The sequence below is a fragment of the Lissotriton helveticus genome, chromosome 2_2 (genome assembly GCF_964261635.1).
Source record: "Lissotriton helveticus chromosome 2_2, aLisHel1.1, whole genome shotgun sequence".
Taxonomy (NCBI): Eukaryota; Metazoa; Chordata; class Amphibia; order Caudata; family Salamandridae; genus Lissotriton; species Lissotriton helveticus.
The window spans coordinates 289,074,231-289,093,114 of NC_136060.1; the positions used below are offsets into that span (position 1 = coordinate 289,074,231).

At 51.9% G+C, this 18,884-nt stretch overlaps 1 protein-coding gene across 1 annotated transcript in view; it reads right to left on the minus strand.

Annotated features, from left to right (window-relative positions):
- NCAPG (non-SMC condensin I complex subunit G) overlaps positions 1-18,884 on the minus strand; it is a 453,174-nt gene that overhangs the window by 83,563 nt on the left and 350,727 nt on the right. The window contains exon 19 of the mRNA XM_078678420.1: positions 4,413-4,554. Coding sequence (XP_078534546.1) covers positions 4,413-4,554 — 142 coding nt within the window. The remainder of the gene's footprint in view (positions 1-4,412; positions 4,555-18,884) is intronic.

The window sequence follows — 18,884 nt, forward strand, 5'->3', positions numbered from 1 at the left end:
ATGGTTATGTTAGATCTTTCAGCAGCGTTTAACAGAAGGTTGGTACCAACTTTCAGAATTGTATGCATGAATTAGGACTTTGGATGACAAAAAACTGCCTCAAACTAATTGTGGAAAAAAAAGTAATCCTCTTTGGCAAGAAGTTATCTTTTTGGACGCCCAGATGGTGGCAAAGTGTGCTAGGAGTTCTGCCACCCCCCACTAAGGCAGTATGGATCTCAGGTATGATATTTAATGACAAATCGACTTCTCCGCACAGATCATCTAGACTCCCTAAACAGGTTTCCATATAATTCCAACACTTAGAAAGTGCTTTCCCTTTATTCCGATCTCAAATCAGTAACAGGTTTACTAACACAAAGTTCCTCTCACATTGATTATTGCAATGCACTTTACCGTAACATCAACCAGCAGTCAATAAATAAGATTCAGACAGTTCAGACTGCAGCAGCACACCTTATTCTTAATTTACCGAAATTAAAAATGGTGTTGCAGGAACTACTGAAGTTACACTGGCTCCCCCTTAGGAAGCAAATTATTTTAACGATGCTGTACATCACTTACAAGGCCTTGCATACCTGTGGTCCAGCCCATTTGAAAGCAAAATTCCATTGGTATCTACCTAAGCAAAACTTGTGCTCCTTAGAGAACAAAAATGTTATTCCAAGGGTAAAGAACCACAGATGGCAGAAGAAATTTCTCTCGGATAGCTTGAAATAGTGGAATGCTCCATTACTAGGTATAACATTTTTATCTTAATATATAAAATTTAGGAAGACATTGAAAGCCTTCTTAATGCGGTTCTCTTCGTGTGCTGTTCTTATTTATTCTCAATCGACTGCAAAGACTCCTTTGGGTATTCGTATTGTTTAGAAATGTGTTAATTCATCTCAAATGCTGATTTTTGGTGTACTAAACAAACACAGATCATGTGTGCGCCCCATTACATATGCCTGTCTCACAGACTTCGGTCTTCTTGGACCAGGAGGCGTTCATAGTAGTGAAAAACAACTGCCTTCACCAGGAATTAAGGAGCACGTGCGCAGTGGTGGCAGCATACAGTGAGTGATCAGTAGGACTGAAGAAGTCCAGTTTCGTCACTGGAGTGAGGCCTACGGGCTCCCGCATTCAAAGTTCCGTTGCTTTGTGCTTAACTGACCCCTTGGTCTACATCGGTTTAAGTGGTGTGCTGTACAGCGTATGAGTGGTGCATCTGCGCTGGGTGTGTGTGTCTGGGAAGGGTACAATACAGGGATAATGCACTAGTGCATAGTGCCTGCTGGTTAAATGAACATACTGGGTGTATGTGTGTCTGTGAGTGGTACAGTACACGAAGGATATAGTGATGTGCAGTGCGTTCATGTTAAATGCATGTGCTGGGTGTATGTGTACCTGTGCATGGTACAGTACATGAAGGAGACAGTGCTGTATAGTGCATGTATGCCAAAAACACATGCTTGGTATGTGTGTGCAGGTTATGGGTTACATTTTGGGAGACCTACGGCTGCATGGTGGAATGTGAAGAAAAGAGAGGAATCTCCCAGACAGACTTGTGTATTGCTGCATTTCTGTAAGCTAGGTAGGATACACTGGAGAAGGGAGAGCCATGTTTCCCCGATACACTTCAAAAGGGTGCTTTTTGATGCAGACAGAGGTTCATAATGAAGTGGCCTGGCCACATCCCAGGAAGGAGATGGGGCTGATAAGAGAATCAAAAAAGCAGGACTGGGACCCTTGCCTAACCTTTTGATAAACATCACTGTGGCAGACATCCAGGCATGAATTCTAGTTTCTCCCATGACCTGTATTGGGCTGTCAGCTGTGGAGTCACTCCTGTTGTGACAGACTGCTTTCAAGAGGAAGAAAGTGCAGAGGAGTGGGCCCTGCAAAAGGAAGCAGACCCCTAGTATAAACTACTAGAACAACTCAGACTCTAAATCACATTTGGTATATGTAAATGGAATATAAGAAGGGGAGCTTGAAAACTCCAAAGGTGCCAAGAACCCAGTTGGGCTGTGCAAGGAGGAGAAGCTCTGTAAAACCTCTGCCTCTGACCAGGAGTGGAGACAAGGGCTTGCTAGTTTCCCTGCTGTGTGAGGGGATATCAACCAGGGAATCTAAGACCTCCTGCCCTGGAACACCAGCACCTGCCTGATTGCCAAGACTAGTGAGCCCTGTGAGCAAGAGAAGAGCATTGGTGGGAGAGAGGCCCAGTGGGGAATTCTGTTGAGTGGGTTCCCTGAGCGAGGTGCGAGGAAACTGCTGTTGCACCAATTGGGTAGTTGCCCATGTGCATGACAGAGTCAGTGACCTCCGTATGCTAGAGGAGGTCTGCTGTGGATATGGCTGTGCCGATCTAGTTGAAGCTCGTATGCAGTAAGGGATCAGCAACCCCGATTGCCAGGAGGGATCGCTGTACAAGCATCTGCTATGTCGATAGTGTTGGTGCCAGCGTACAGTGGAGGTACGGTGACCCTTTGTGCCAGAGAGAGGGGTCACTGAGAGTAGCAAGCAGTGTGATCCGACCAATAGCATCACAGGAGTGAGGCGACGTAGGAAACCCACACCTACACTGGAACAAGAGATCAGCATCAAGAACTTTGTAATATCCCCCACCCCCTTCCCCACCATTTTGAGACAGACCAAAGACTCACCTTGCCAGGAGGAGCAGCATGTAACCTCTGGTCGCTCCTAGAGCATGAGCTAAGAACTCTGGAAGCATCAAGTATAGCCCATCTGGGCTGTGTAGTGAACTCACCTGAACCAGCCACTATCGCCACAGTACCCAAAGAGGGGATGCATTCAGGAAACCCGGATGCTCCAATTCTGAATGTAAGTCTGAATTTGGACCTATCAGTCAAAGTGGACTCTTGAGAAGCAGCCTTCTAGTGGGGGTTGCCATGGATGTTGCCTAAAGTGAATGAGGAATAACCACAAAGCACTAGAACGAGGACGGAGTGGGACAGAGAATGGCCTATGAAACTCTGATCTCAGGGGGCTGTGTAGCTGTTTGTGAATGTGTTTCTCCTTATGTTGTTGGTGCGAAAATAAAATACTCTCATCATAAAAAGGAGTATTTGGCAGGACAATAGTTAATTGTTGCTAAGCCACGTATTTAGAGTTATAGGCCTGAGGTCACCCCCCCCCCTGTATCCACCTCCCCCAAAGGAGCATTGGACTGCTTAGACTACGCTATTCCTGAGAGTCACGTGCTGAGGGAATACTTGGCTCAGTTGCTCAGGAACCATAGTAGGTCTAGCTCCGGGGCATCAGAAGTAAAAGACCTCAACCCTCCACGGTGGGGTGCAGTAACTCCTGAATGCCCCCTGGCCCTATGAACAGGGTTCTGATAGCCACGTTATGTTTATTTGCTTCCAAGGAAGCCGATCAACATTCTGCTTACTTGGTGACTTGTTGGTAGGATGTTCTTATAAAGCTGCATGGACTGTTTGCATAAGGAGATTTACTCGTAAAGGTTCTTTCTTACCCATCGATCCTCTAGGAACAAAATGACACTTGAGGTTTTGAACAAAACTCACAAAGAATGGTATTTAGGCAGGGTCATTTTGATTTTTGCACAGTCAGTAATCTCCTCAGGGATATCATTTGCACTTGCAGCATATTACACAAACTGCTATGTTGCTATGACATCAGGATGGCATTGAAACCCTTCCTCTCTTTCAATTCTTGGCCTCAGAAGAATTATGCTCATTTCCCCAGGTGGCAGACTCAACAATGGTTAATAGGAGTAGTTTTCTGCACACAAAATAGTAAAGAAAAGAAGTCCTATGATCCCGAGGGAGATTACCTCCTTGTTTTGCAAACTGCTGCATGAAGTGTTTTGGACTGCTGCATTTAGTAAACATTTTATTTTATACAGTGTATCACCTATCAAAGAGACATTGCAATATACTGAATGCAAGCAAGAGGACCAGTGCTTGTTCTTTGAATCAATGATATGAGCAAGTGGTCGAGAGCCAACAAGATACCAATAATTGCTGCTCAAACTGATCCAAAGTTAAGGGATGATTTGGGAAGCCAGAGAGGCAAGTATAAGAATTGATGTGCAACCGGCCGTTCCGGATGGTTCAACCTGATGGAACAGCCTACCAACTATCTTTGAGGATGGTACACTTTCGTTGATGGCCCCTGCCCACCCTACTAGCAGATGCAAAATAAATGATTTCACAATGATTGTTACCAACTCAGACTATGTTTTATTTGTACTGTCCTAAATAAAAAAATTTAAAAAACACATTTAATGGGTCAAGATTTAAACATGCGCATATTTCATAATGTACAATAAGCAGCATGAAAAAGTATGTCTAAAAATCGCTTTTCTCTTTGTTAAAGGCATTTTAAATTAGGACACTAAACACATTTGCATCAACTTCACATATAATCGATGTTACCTTCTCCATTTTGTTCAACTTGCTCAGACGTTGGGGTCTCCATCTCTGCTGTTTCAATCTGGTTTTTATTTAGGCAGTTACCTTTGCTGAGTTGTACCTTAATTTTCTCAATGGCCCGTTGACAAGTTTTATCTTTAACCTCCTGCAGAAAAGAATAAAGTAAACAGAGCTTGAGCATTACTGTCTTAAAGATTGCAATGTTGGATCCTTAAAGCTTCTTGAGATCGCAGGCATGTCGCACCTAGGCCAATTTTGCTCAAATGGTGAGGAAATAAGGAACCAGCTTTGGCAATGCCATTAGATCTAGCTTATAACTCAATGAGCCTCTTCGGTCACTGGTGAGTTTAGGCACTTGATAAACAAGTTACTTTTCTTTGGTAAAGGCATATCTGATGTAGACTATCTGGCCGCAGATTCTTTACCTTAGAATTATCCCTAGGCATCAGACATGAGCCAGAAATTATTTGAAGCAGTACCCTTGCAACCGGTAAGTGACGTCACACTGCTCTGCCACTCCATCTCACATACATCATTTTTTTCTGGTGATTTTCCACGCCAGGAGCACGGATCCACTAAGAACACTGACTACTGGTGAGGAATACTAAGGCCCTGAAAGAGGAACGCCCTGGCCCTAGAAATGCTTTCACAGAACAGTGTGGATGGGTGTGTCGGTAAAGAATCTGCAGCTAGATAAACTACCAGATAAGGAATTACCGAAGGTAAGTAACATGCTCATCTGAGAATTCCAGCTGCAGATTCCTTATCCAAGAATAGATACCCGAGCAATACCTCTCCATATGTGGGTCTGCAACACAAGTGCACAATAAAATGTTGTGCAGGACCGACCGGGCAAAGTGCCCGTCCTGACTGTCCAGACAGTAATGTTTTGTGAACGTGTGCAGAAAGGCCCTTGTTGCTGCATGGCAGATGTCTAGGACCAGGACTCTTCAAGCAAATGTAGTGGTTGCAGCCTTGGCTCTGATGGAATGAGCACGCAAGCCCTCAGGGGGGTGCTTCTTGGCCAATGCGTAGTAGGTCTAAATGGAGAGATCGCTCCATCGGGAGATGGTCTGCTTCCGCATAGCCTTTCCCTTCTTCACTCCGACATACCCTGTAAAGAGTTTGTCGTCCACCCGGAAATCTGTCATGCGGTCAAGGTAGAATAACAATGCTCTAACTAATTAGTGAAAGGACCTACTCATTGTAAAGGCCATCTTGTGGACCCTATGTTTTCAAATATTCCTGATCTTTTGGTTAAGGATCCTATTCCAGTGCCTTAGACTGACCATTTTCGAATTCCATTTTCCTGGATAGTACAGGATGTAATTGCTCCAGCCATGAAAAACAGTAAATTGGTGCAGGTCTGGTAGAAATTGTCCACGAAATCCTGAGTGACTATCTTGGAAGAAATGCGTTACTTACCTGTAACTGCAGTTATCCAGTATTAGTGTCTTTCATAGATTCACATGCCTGAATCATTCCCCGTCGTCGAGACGGGAGCCTCCGGTATATAAAAAAGTAATGTCCTAGAGACATACGTAGAAAAGAATAGGCCTAAGGGTCTCACCTTAGTAGCCTATCCACGTCCTTTTGCAGGAAGGACCAAACAGAGCAGGCCCCAAGGGTCCCACCTTGGTGGCCTATCTGGGTCCTTTTGTAAAAAGGACCAAATAAAGAAAAACAGCCAATCAGCTACTACCTCCTTCTAGAACCTTCCTGCCAGGAGCCCAAGTCTCTCAGATTTTCGTACGCACCAAGCTAGTTAGGCGTAAGCACATTAGAGAGAAAGGTGAGCCCTGCCAGGGGAGGCGGGGGGGGGTGCATGTGAATCTATGAAAGACACTAATACTGGATAACTGCAGTTACAGGTAAGTAACGCATTTCTTATCCAGTATTTGGGTGTCTTTCATAGATTCACATGCTTGAATCAGAGTAGCGAGCAATACATTATGCACATTCTGTATGGAACATCAGGTATGAGTATGTAGATAATACATATCACGTGACTATAAAGCACAAAATGCAATGGCATATAAATACAGCAAGAGAATGTGCATACCAGTAAAGGATGGAGGGATGTAGGAAGGCTCACCTCACTGAAATAGATGGCGAAGCACTGCTCGGCCCACTGCTGCATCCTTCATCAGCTCAGTATCCAGGCAGTAGTGCCTGGTGAAGGTGTGCGGGGACTTCCAGGTCGCCGCTCTGCAGATGTCCAGTATCGGCACTCCGGCGAACAGCGCCGCAGACGTGGACACGGCTCTTGTCGAATGAGCTTTGGCTCGTGACAAAAGGTGATCGCAGAAGAGATCCATCTTGAGATACTCTGCTTTGTCAGGGGCATGCCTAGCCGTGGTCTACTAAAGGCAATAAAGAGTTGGGATGACTTCTGGAAGTGTTGTGTCTTATCGATGTAGAATTTAAGACATCTCTTCAGATCTAGTGAATGCAGTGTTCGCTCGGCTGCAGTGGTAGGATTTGGGAAGAATGATCTAAGCACCACTGGTTCGTTAAGGTGGAAGTCCGAGGGGACTTTTGGAATGAAACGAGGGTTAGTCCGCAGAATGACTCTGTCTTCCCTGAATTGCAGAAAGGGATCTTGGATGGAGAGAGCCTGCAACTCACTGACCCTTCTGGCAGAGGTTAATGCCAGGAGGAGGGCCGTTTTCCAAGAGAGAAACTTGATCTCCGCCTTATGAATGGGTTCGAAGGGATGCTTCATCAGCTGATGAAGAACCACATTGAGGTGCCACGATGGAGGAATTGGTTGTGGTCGTGGAAAGGACCTGAATAGGCCTTTTAGGAATTGTTTGATGAGTCTGTCCGCCCACAGAGATGGTCCCGTAGCCGTCCTTGTGAACCTTGAAATTGCCGCTAGATGCACTTTGATAGATGCATGTGCAAGGCCTGATTGCGCAAGATGAAAAAGGTATGGCAGCAGCTGCTGTGGAGTGGCATGGAAGGGGTGCAAGCCATTATCCACACACCAGGAACAGAATCGCTTCCATTTTAGTGAGTAGGTTTTGTTAGTGCTGTCAGCTCTAGCTTTCGCAAGGACATCTCTGCACTCCTGCGGGATGTTCAGGTGGCTGAATTCGCGGTATTCAGGAGCCAGGCTGACAACTTCAGAGAGCTCAGATTCTGGTGGAGGACCTGCCCTTGGGACATCGTGATCAGGGCCCGAAACTGCTGCAGGCGAAGAGGGGGCCGGGCAGAGAGGCGATGAAGCTCCGTGAACCAGTGCTGCCTCGGCGAGGATGGAGCAATCAGGATCAGAGTGCAGGGTTCTGATTTCATCTTCCTGAGAACCCTGGGTATCAGTGGGAATGGCGGAAAGGCGTACGCAAATACGTTGCGCCATGCGATGGAAAATGCATTCCCGAGGGTTCCTGAGTGGTGATGCCTGCTTGCGAAGCTTGGGCATTTGGCGTTCTCCCTGGTGGCAAAGAGGTCCATTTTCTGGGTGCCCCACTCCTCGAAGATACGGTCCAGCACCTCCATGTCCAGTTCCCATTCGTGGGAAGGAGATCTCTCCCTGCTCAGTGCTTCCGCCAAGACGTTGTCCTTGCCCGGGACATACTCCGCTTTCAACGTTATTCCATGTTCCAGAAGCCAGTTCCAGACTCTTTGCGATTCTCGAGATAACGAGATCGAACGTGTCCCCCCTGTTTGTTCAGGTAGTGCATCGTCGTGGTGTTGTCCGTCCTGACGAGCACTGGGGAGTTTCGAATGCGTGGTAGAAACTCCTGTAGACCCAGGAAGACCGCTCTTAACTCCAACAGATTGATATGGAGCTTGGTTTCCTGTGTCGTCCATTTGCCATTGATCTGGAGTTCCTGGAGGACTGCTCCCCAACCTTCCAGGGATGCGTCCGTAGTTATTACGTGTGGTTCTGCAGGGAGCAGGAACGGTAGACCCCTTGACAGATGGTTGAGTGATGTCCACCATTGTAAGTGGTTGATAATGGGTCGAGTGACTCGTATGCGCTCCTCGAAAGAACCTGCGGCTTGTGTCCATTGCTTTGTCAGTTCCTCTTGGAGTGGACGCATTTTCAGGCGGCAGTGGGGAATGAGCAGTATGCATGAAGACATCATGCCGAGGAGGGACATGAACGTGCGGACCGGAAGAGTCTTCCGCGAAGCCACTGCCTTGGCCAAGGAGATGAGTTTGACCTTTCTCTCCTGAGAGGGGAAAGCTTTGACACGCTCCGTGTCCAGAGTCGCTCCAAGGAACGTGATGACCTTGGTGGGTTCCAGAGTTGACTTTTCGGTGTTGAGGGTCAGTCCCAGGCGGTGGAAAATATCCAGACAGGCGCTGGAGGATGAGGCTGCGGCGGCCGCTGTTGGTGCCTTTACCAACCAGTCGTCCAGGTATGGAAACACCTGGTGGCCTTGCTGACGAAGGAATGCTGCCACGGGTGATAGGCATTTGGTAAATATCCTCGGGGCAGATTTGAGGCCAAATGGAAGGACACGAAATTGGTAGTGTTGTCCTGCCACCGTAAACCTGAGGAACTTCCTGTGCCCTTTGAGAATAGATATATGGTAGTAGGCGTCCTGAAGGTCTAAGGACGTCATGTAGTCCCCTTTCTCCAGAAGACCAAGGATTTCTTGTAGAGTCACCATACGGAACGATTGTTTCTTTAGGAACACGTTGAGTGCCCTGAGGTCCAGGATTGGCCGCCACTTCTTTCCTTTTTTGTGGATTAGGAAGAAGTGAGAGTAGAAGCCTTGTCCCTTGCGGGCCCGTGGAACTCTCTCTATCGCTCCCTTCTTTAGCATGGAAGCTATTTCCTGAAGAAGTAACCGTAGGTGCCTGTGGGATCGTTGGCAAGGTGGTGTCGTTGGGGGGATTGAGGTGAATTCTAGGGAATGTCCAAATCGAATGAGTTGGAGTACCCACCGATCCGTCGTTATAGTTTGCCAATTTTTTAGGAAGTATGTTAGCTTTCCTTCAAGTCGTAAAGAATGTAGTGGTGGAGGGGCTAGCCGGGGAGACAAGTCATTGTCTGTTGCCAGCAGGTCGTTTTTGGCCCTTTCCTCGGTAATTGGATTTGCCGTAGGAAGACTGGCGTCCCTGTTGTGGTTGCCGCTGTTGAAATTGCGGTTTGGACTGTGAATATGAGTAGGAAGACCGATTTTGATAGGAACCTCTGTACGCAGGTTGGCCTCTTCCCCTGTTGCCACGAAAGGACTGGGTCCGGAATTGTAGAGTACCCAGAGCCTTGGCGGTGTCCGTGTCCTTTTTAATGGTGGTGAGGGCCGCGTCGATCTGTTCACCAAAGAGGTGCTGGCCATCGTAAGGCATATCTAATATCCTGGTTTGCACCTCCTGGCGGAAAGTGGTGGCCTTGAGCCAACCCTGTCGTCTCAGGACTGCAGCCCCTGCCAGTTGCCGGAAACCAGTCATGGCGGCGTCAATGGCACAGTCGATGAGCTCTGAAGCAGAGGTCTGGCCTTCTAAGAGAAGTGAATGTGCTTCCTCTCTGAGATCTTCCGGCAGATTCGAAAGATAGGGCGCAATGTCTGCCCAGAGTTGGCGATTGTAACGGCCCAGTAGAGCAATTGAATTAGCCACTTTCACCGTCATGGCCGACGTGGTAGTTAAGCGTTTGCCAACGGCATCCAGTTTCCTGCACTCCTTGTCAGGTGGCGTCGACAGAGGTGAGGCTGGATTTCGTGAGTTCTTCTGCGCCGCTTGAGTCACCACGGAATCTGCTTTGGGGTGACCGGTCAGGCATGCTGGTGCCGATGAGGTTGCCTTGTATTTTGTATCAAGCCTGGGCACTACCACCTGAATAGAAGCAGGAGTTTGCATGAGTTGTTTGCCCTGCTTCCATATAAAGTCAATGATTGGGATTGACCTTGTGGACTTCTTAGTGGGCTCCTTGAAATCGTAAAGGAAGCATTCAGTTTCCTCAGTTTCCATGGACATATGGAACCTCTTGGCAGCCCGCTCAATGATGTTGTGGAATCCACCGATGTCTGCGGGTGGAGACTCCGAGGTCTGTGGATCCGGAGAGGCTGGAGAATGTGCCACATAGTCCTGGTCTGCATCCGGGTCCGACTGGTCGTCATCGACTTCACCTTCCTCCTGTTCCCTCTCCTCTTCATCAGATGAGGGAGCGTCCTGAATTGGTACCTGTGCCTTTTCAATGACCAGGGGAGCTGGCTTATGGCGAGATGAAGGAGCTGGCGCCTGTGCAGCTGGAAGTGCAGGCGTAGAGGGTTTCTCCGGGAACCTTTCCTTATAATCCTTTATGAGGAATTGTAGGTCTGAGACGATGGATGCGGGGAGACACACCATAGGAGTAACCTGTGTCTGGGTTGGAGGTTGGACCGGTTGTTGTACAAGGTCTTCCTCCTCTTCCGGCTCCTCGTCTGTGGTTTGGCACTTCAGTACCAGGTCTGATGGACTAGTAGCTTGCGTAAAGGAGTCCACGTCCGACTCCTGACCTTGCAATAGACAGGCCGGAGGTAGTTGTTGTACCCTACCGGGCGACGTCTGAAGTGGCGTAATAGGGCGTTTAGTAATTTTGACCGTGACATGGCTCACTTGCGGTGGAAAGGCATCCATGGCGTGTGATAAGAGTGCAGACTCCTTCCATGGTCCTGTAGACGTCGACGCTGGAGTCGACGGCGCCGTGGCAGGTATTTTCGCCGACTGTAATTTACTCGTCGTCGACGGTGGTTGCGACGACGGTGTCTTCGTCGACGTCATTTTCGTCGACGGCAAGGTCCCCGCCGTCGACGGCGTACCCGTCGTCGACGGCTTTCCCACCGTCGACGGGATGTTCCTCGTCGACGAGGTAGACTTAGTCGACGGCGTTGTTGAACAAGTTACTTACCTTCGGTAACGATATATCTGTAAGAAACAGTAGTTAGTATTAGATTCCTTACCTTAGAATATCCCCAGGCGTCAGTCTGGATCCGGAAACTTTTGCGTAGCAGTACCCCTGCGCGTCGGTAGGCGTCGTCTGCAGGCGTCCCCTGCGGCTCCGCGTCGTCGGCGTCGTGCGCCGTGATGACGTCGCTGGAGTATATAGACGCCGCCTCCGCGCGCTGACGTCAGTTCTTTGCACACAGCTTTTCCGCGCCAGAACACGCAGAGCCATGTGAGAACTAACACTGGTGCCATTTGAAACTAGGGCCCTGAAAGGGATGTCCTTAACCCTAGGTATCAGTTCGCAGAACGGGGAGGATGGGTGGGGCGGTAAGGAATCTAATACTAACTACTGTTTCTTACAGATATATCGTTACCGAAGGTAAGTAACTTGTTCATCTGAAAGAAACAGGTTAGTATTAGATTCCTTACCTTAGAATAGATACCCCAGCAATACCAACCCCGGTGGTGGGTCTGCGAACCAATACAACCTACACCAGAAAGTCCTGGAGGACCGAACGGCCAAAGAAGCCGTCCCTCCGGACTTGACTGTCCAGGCAGTAGTGCCTCGCAAAGGTGTGCAGCGAGGCCCACGTGGCCGCCTGGCAAATGTCCTGCAAAGGGACACCCCGGCCCAGGGCAGTAGTAGCCGCCGTGGCCCGAGTGGAATGGGCCCTCAGCCCAACAGGAGGCTCCTTCCGAGCCAAAGAGTAGCATGCTTTGATGCACAGGACGACCCACCGAGAGATGGTCCGTTTCTGTACCGCCCTTCCCTTCTTCTCACCCACGTAGCCAACAAATAGTTGGTCATCCACCCGGAACTGGCGGGTGCGATCCATATAGAATGAAAGCGCACGTTTTGGGTCCAGACGATGGAGCCGCTCTTCATCCTTTGAAGGATGCGGAGGCGGGAAGAAGGAGGGCAAGGTGATGGACTGCCCAATGTGAAAAGCAGAGACTACCTTGGGCAGGAAAGAAGGCCGAGTCCGAAGAACCACCTTATCAGGATGAACAGACAAGAAAGGAGGTTGAATAGAAAGAGCCTGGAGCTCACTCACTCTCCTGGCAGAGGTGATGGCTACCAGGAAGGCCGTCTTTAAGGTGAGAAGACGGAGAGGACAGGAATGAAGGGGCTCAAAGGGAGCGCACATCAGGAAAGTCAAAACCAAGTTCAAGTCCCACTGAGGCATCACGAACGGAGTTGGAGGATACATGTGCGTGATGCCCTTCAAGAATCTTAACACAATAGGGGACTTGAACAAAGATGGCTGATCAGGTAGCCTCAAGAAGGCGGAAAGGGCAGAAAGATAGCCCTTGATAGTGCCCAGAGCAGAGCCCTGCTGGGCAAGGGAAAGGAGGAAGAGGAGAACCTCAGACAGAGGGGCAGAAAGGGGATCCACAGCCTTTGCTGTGCACCATGCCACAAATCTGTTCCACCGGCAGGCGTATACCGACTTTGTGGAGGGACGCCTGGCTGCCAGAATGACATCACAGACTTCAGGAGGCAAGTCAAATGGCCTCAACTGTCGCCGCTCAATCTCCACGCATGGAGGTGGAGACTGGACAGGTTCGGGTGGAGGACCGTCCCCTGCTGCTGCGACAGAAGGTCCTCCCGAAGGGGCAGGCAGATCGAGGGACCGACTGTCATGCTGAGTAGCTCGGGATACCAGTACCTTCGAGCCCAGTCCGGAGCCACAAGGATAACTTGGGCCCGGTCGCGCCTGATCTTCTTCAGCACTCTGGGCAGAAGTGGTATAGGCGGAAAGGCGTACAACAGACCGCAACTCCACTCGCGCCGAAAGGCGTCGCCGAGCGAGTGCCGTCTTGGAAACTCCAACGCGCAGAACTGATGACATTGCGCGTTCTCTTCTGTGGCGAATAGATCTAACCAAGGCTCTCCCCATTGCTGAAAGAGGCCTCTCGCCACATCTGAGTTCAGACGCCATTCGTGATCCACCGAGCACCGACGGCTGAGTTCGTCCGCCCTGGCGTTCAGAGAACCTGCCAGGTGTTGAACCGTCAGAGTCACGCCCTGACGTTCCAGCCATTGCCAGAGGCGCAGAGCCTCCTGGCAAAGGGTCCACGACCCCACACCGCCCTGTTTGTTGCAGTACCACATGGCGGTGGTGTTGTCCGTGAACACCTGCACCACACTCCCGTTGACAAAGGGGAGGAATGCCTTCAGTGCTAGGCGAATCGCCCGCAGCTCCAACATGTTGATATGGAGCCGGGATTCCGCCGGAGACCAGAGGCCTCTGATCTCCGCCTCTCCCAAGTGGCCACCCCAGCCTTGGAGGGACGCGTCCGTCACAACCACGTGCTCCGGTTGGGGAAGGGAGAGGGATCTGCCCCTGACCCAATCGCGGTCCGTAAGCCACCACTGCAACTGTCTCGCAGTGCCCTCCGAGATCAGGACATGGTCGGATAGGTTGCCCTGATGCTGGGCCCACTGAAACTTCAGGTCCCACTGCAGAGCCCGCATCCGCCACCTGGCGTGATGCACCAGAAGGATGCAGGAGGCCATCAGCCCCAGAAGCCGCAGCGTCAACCTGACCGAAACCCGGGATAACGGCTGAAAGATGGGAATCAGAGCCTGAATATCCCGGACCCGCCGTTCCGGAGGATAAACCCGAAACTGCGCCGAGTCGAGAACCGCTCCGATGAAAAGGAGCTTTTGAGAGGGACACAGGTGTGATTTCGGCACATTGATGGAAAACCCCAGCTCGTGCAGGAGGTCTGCCGTCATCTGAAGGTGGTGGACGACTGTCTGGGGCGAGCCCGCCTTCAACAGCCAGTCGTCGAGGTAGGGGAAGACTGAAACCCCTAACCGGCGCAGATGAGCTGCGACCACCGCCATCACTTTCGTGAACACCCGTGGGGCGCTGGTAAGGCCGAATGGGAGCACGATAAACTGAAAGTGCTCGTGGCCTACCGTGAACCGCAGGTAACGCCGGTGGGCCGGCAGGACGGGGATGTGAAAATACGCATCCTGCAAGTCCAACGCTACCATCCAGTCTTGTGGGTCTAGAGCAGCCAAGACCTGAGCCAAAGTCAACATCTTGAACTTCTCCTTCCGGAGGAAGCCGTTGACGTTCCGTAGATCCAAGATAGGACGCAGGCCTCCCTTGTCCTTCTTGGGTACCAGAAAGTAGTGGGAGTAGCAACCACACCCTACTTCTGGCCCAGGAACGCGCTCGATGGCCCCCTTGGCCAAGAGGGCCGTAACTTCCTCCCGCAGAAGTGTCAAGTGGTCCCCCGACACACGGTGGTTCTGCGGTGGCATGGCTGGAGGAGTGGACTCGAAGGGGAGGGCATAGCCCCTTCGGACAAGCTGCAGCACCCACCTGTCCGATGTTATCGCGCGCCAGCGGGAGTGGTGATGGCGAACCCTGCCACCCACTGGCGTCACGTGAGCCCGAAAGCTCGGACTAGGAAGGCTTGGATGCAGCAGCGGAGGGAGGCGTGGACTGACCACGCCGCTGGCCTCTACCGCCACCACGGCGGAAACCACGGCCGCCACCGCGCTGGGGAGCGTTCTGCGTCGCGTGGCTGGCAGCACGTGCGGGACCTCCCCTCCCTTGGCCACGAAAGGGCCGAAACGAACCCGTCTGCTGGCGCTGGGTCGAAAGACCCAAGGACTTGGCCGTGACCCTGGAGTCCTTGAAGCGCTCCAGCGCGTGGTCCGCTTTGTCACCAAACAGGCGACTGCCATCAAATGGCATGTCCATGAGCGTATTTTGGACGTCTGGCGAGAAGTTGGCAGATCTCAGCCAGGCATGGCGACGAATCGCCACCGTAGTGGACATGGCCCGTCCCAGTGAGTCTGTTGTGTCCAGACCACAACGGATCGAGTACCGCGCCGCATCCCGGCCTTCAACCAAGGCCCGGGTGAGCTTGTCCCGCACTTCCTGGGGGCATTGCGGCAAACACTCTTCGACCGTATCCCACAGGGAGTGGGTGTAACGACCCAAGAGGCACGCGGTGTTACAAGACCGCAGCCCAGCGCTCAAAGAGGAAAACACTTTTTTACCAAATTGGTCGTACCTCTTTGATTCCCGGTCGGGCGGAGCCGACGGGAATGCGGACTGTGAAGTGGAGGCCTGGATCACCAGACTCTCCGGGGAGGGATGGGTGGAGAGGAAGGCAGGGTCGTCCGAACACGGACGGTGACGCCTGGCAACGTTCCGGTCAACCGGCGCACCAGAAGCGGGCCTGGACCAGGTGCCCAGAAGGACATCCGTCAGGGCCTCATTAAACGGCAGCAGAGGCTCCTGGGGGCATGACTGCGGTTTAAACACTTCCGTCAGAATATTCGGTTTGACATTCGCGACGGGGAGCTCAAGGTGTAAGGCCTTGGCAGCCCTCATCAGGACCACCGAATAGGCAGCACCTGCCTCAGACGCCACAGGGGACGGAGAGACAAACCCAGGGTTGGGCGACTCGTCCAGGCCACTGGCATCACCCAGATCACCTACCCAGTCCACATCGTACTGGCAGGCACGGGATAGAGGGTCCTCAGACCCCTCCCAACCCTCTCCATACTCCTCCTCGTCATACCCATATTCTGGGTCGACGATATAGACATCGGGGTCAACGGGCCCCATCGGCGTCGGATCCGGCGCCGATCGACGCCGGTCCGGCTCCGCGTCCGGAGTCGGGGAGGAAAGGGGGGTGGCGCCGCGCGGCGTCGGCGCAGGTGACCCGACGCCGGCCGGAGCCGACGGCGGAGTCGCTGCACCACGCGGGGGCGGTACCACGGGTTGTCCCACAGGAACCGACGCCGGAGAGGCCGGGAGACCAGCCGGCGACGAACCAGAGGGAACCAGCGGCGCCGGGGCCGGAGCCACCGGCGGCGCCGGGGCAGGAGCACCCGAACCGCTCGGGCCCCCAGACGGGACCGACGGGCCCGCAGGCGCCGAAGGCCCCGCCGGAGAAGACCTCGCCCTCATAGCAATGAGGAAGGCCTCGATCTCCTCACGCGACGCGCCTTCCCCAGGGACCGACGGGTGTGGGGTAGACGGCGTCGGCGACCCATGCGGGACCGCGGGGGTGGGGTCACCCGAGCCCCCGGCCGCAGCACGCGGGCGTCGGGGGGAGTCGGGGGTGCGATGGCGACGCCCCGACTTCTTGTGCTTACCTGACGAGCCGGAGGAATGGTGGCGACTCCCGGAGCGCCCATGGCGGCTCCGCGATCGTTCCCTCGACCGCTCCCTCGACCTCCGACCGGACCGGGACCGCTCTCGACGCGGGGCCGACACCCGGAGCTCGAGAAGCTTGCGGGACCGCTCCCGCCTAGCTTTTCCAGTCAAGGCCCGACAGTCGACGCAGGACTCCACGTCGTGGTCCGCGCCCAGACACCGGAGGCAGAGTCGATGGTGGTCGGTGACCGACATCATGCGGTCGCACTCGTCGCAGCTCTTAAACCCAGGCATCCTACCGGCACCGTAGAAGATTAAGTTAAACAAACACTAGGTCAAAAGACCGGAGTACTGCTCTTCGGATCTGCGCTAACTGGCGCGGAAAAAAGAAGAACTGACGTCAGCGCGCGGAGGCGGCGTCTATATACTCCAGCGACGTCATCACGGCGCACGACGCCGACGACGCGGAGCCGCAGGGGACGCCTGCAGACGACGCCTACCGACGCGCAGGGGTACTGCTACGCAAAAGTTTCCGGATCCAGACTGACGCCTGGGGATATTCTAAGGTAAGGAATCTAATACTAACCTGTTTCTTTCAGATTTCGTCGACGGTGTCGTCGGTGTCTTCGACGATGGTCTCGTCGTCGACGACGATATCTTCGTCGTCGATGGAGTGACCGGGATGGTCGACGGCGTAGGTCTACTCGCCGACGATGAAGGCGTCGTCCTCGTCGTCGAGGAGGAAGCCGACGATGCCGTTGTCGTCGACACTGTCGTCGTCGACGTCGAGACAGTTTTCTGCGCTGAATGAACCATCGACGCTGTCGTCGTCGTCAGGACCAGCGGCTGCTTCCTGGGGACAGGAAGGTCCATGCCAGACACAGATGTCTTGCCCTCTGAGGACTTTTTAGAAGTCTTCATAGGAGGGGTGTCTGTGGGGCTAGGGGAAGAAACCCTTGGCCTCTTCAAGGAAAAATGCGAAGGTCCAGACACACTCTCACCTTCCGACACAAAGTCATCTGTCTTGGTCTTGAGTCTGTTGAGCCATAGTAGTAGTCGTCCTTCTCGGTCCTTGAGGGTCTTGTTCGAGAAGGTCCGACATATTTTGCAGCATCAACACCAGGCGAACCGCCGCATTCTGTATACGCTGTAGCCTCTGGATACACCTAACATTTGCTGCCAGATAGAGGGCGTTAAAAAGTCCATCCTCGATGTAACTAAGGCATGGACCAAGGATTTCCTGGCTGTAGTAGGTAATAGGTCCAGGGTCTTCCTGAGACCCCGCAGAATGCCAAAGCAGGTGCCTGCAACTCTTCTTGTGCGGTACTCGAACAAGATCTTAAAATCAAGCCATACTCCCAAATTTCTGACCTGTTCACTAGGTGAGGGTAGAGGGCCCAGCATCTGAAGCCACCAAGCCGAAGTCCACACCGACGGTGCCTTCCCGACAATCAGCACCTCGGTTTTATTACCGTTTAATTTGAGGCCGTTATTGGCCATCCAGACTGCCAGTTCTTGCAAACAAGAGGTGAAATTACTGGCTGCCCTCTCATCTGGTTGTGTCAAAGCCAAGACCGGCTGAGTGTCGTCTGCATATGACACAACTTCCACCCCAAATCTTTCGGTAATCTCCGCCACTGGGTGATAGATTCCTTGAGGATAGATCTTTTGTTGTTTTTGAAGAAGGAATTATCTCCAAACAAATGCCCCTTACGTACCTTCGGTAACGATGTATCTGGTAGAGACGGTGTCTAGCCGCAGATTCCATAACTTAGAATATCCCCAGGCGTCAGACTGGATCCAGAATTATTTTGCAGCAGCATCTCTGCGCGCCGGGGGACGGCGCCACACGACCCCGCCCTGACATCGTCCACGTACTTGACTTCAGCGAGGTCATATAAGTCCCTCCTGGCACACTGACGTCAGTTTTGTTTGGAGAAACTTTTAAGCGGCACAACGCGGAGCCGCCGACAAAAAAAACTGAAAATATGGGAACAGTGTGCGAGGGATGAAAAATCTGTGAATAATGAAGGTGGATGGTACAAGACAACATCGTTAAAGACAGAAGTAGACACTGCCTACATATAAGTGAAAAAGCTGTGGGAAAGAGCCCCGCAAGCTACGTGTAGACCCTTCCCCAAGTGCAACAAGGGAAGAATATCTCAACAGACAGAAATAAACTATCATTACCATGTGTAAATGTGTCGTCCAGCAAGAACGGAGTACAGCAAGAACAGTCCACTGTAGGAAGGTATGAAAAGATTGGTACTGCCCCTATTGTAATTGAGGTCTGAATCAGAGGTCAAAAGATCCCAAAGAAGACTACTGTAGAGAAGATCAGAACCCTGAGACAATAGAGAAAGTAAAAGGGAGGGAAGGCATTAGAAGAAAGAAGATCAATCTCCCAGTGAAGGTGAATCAGAAGGCACCATTTACAGGAAAGAAACCCCTT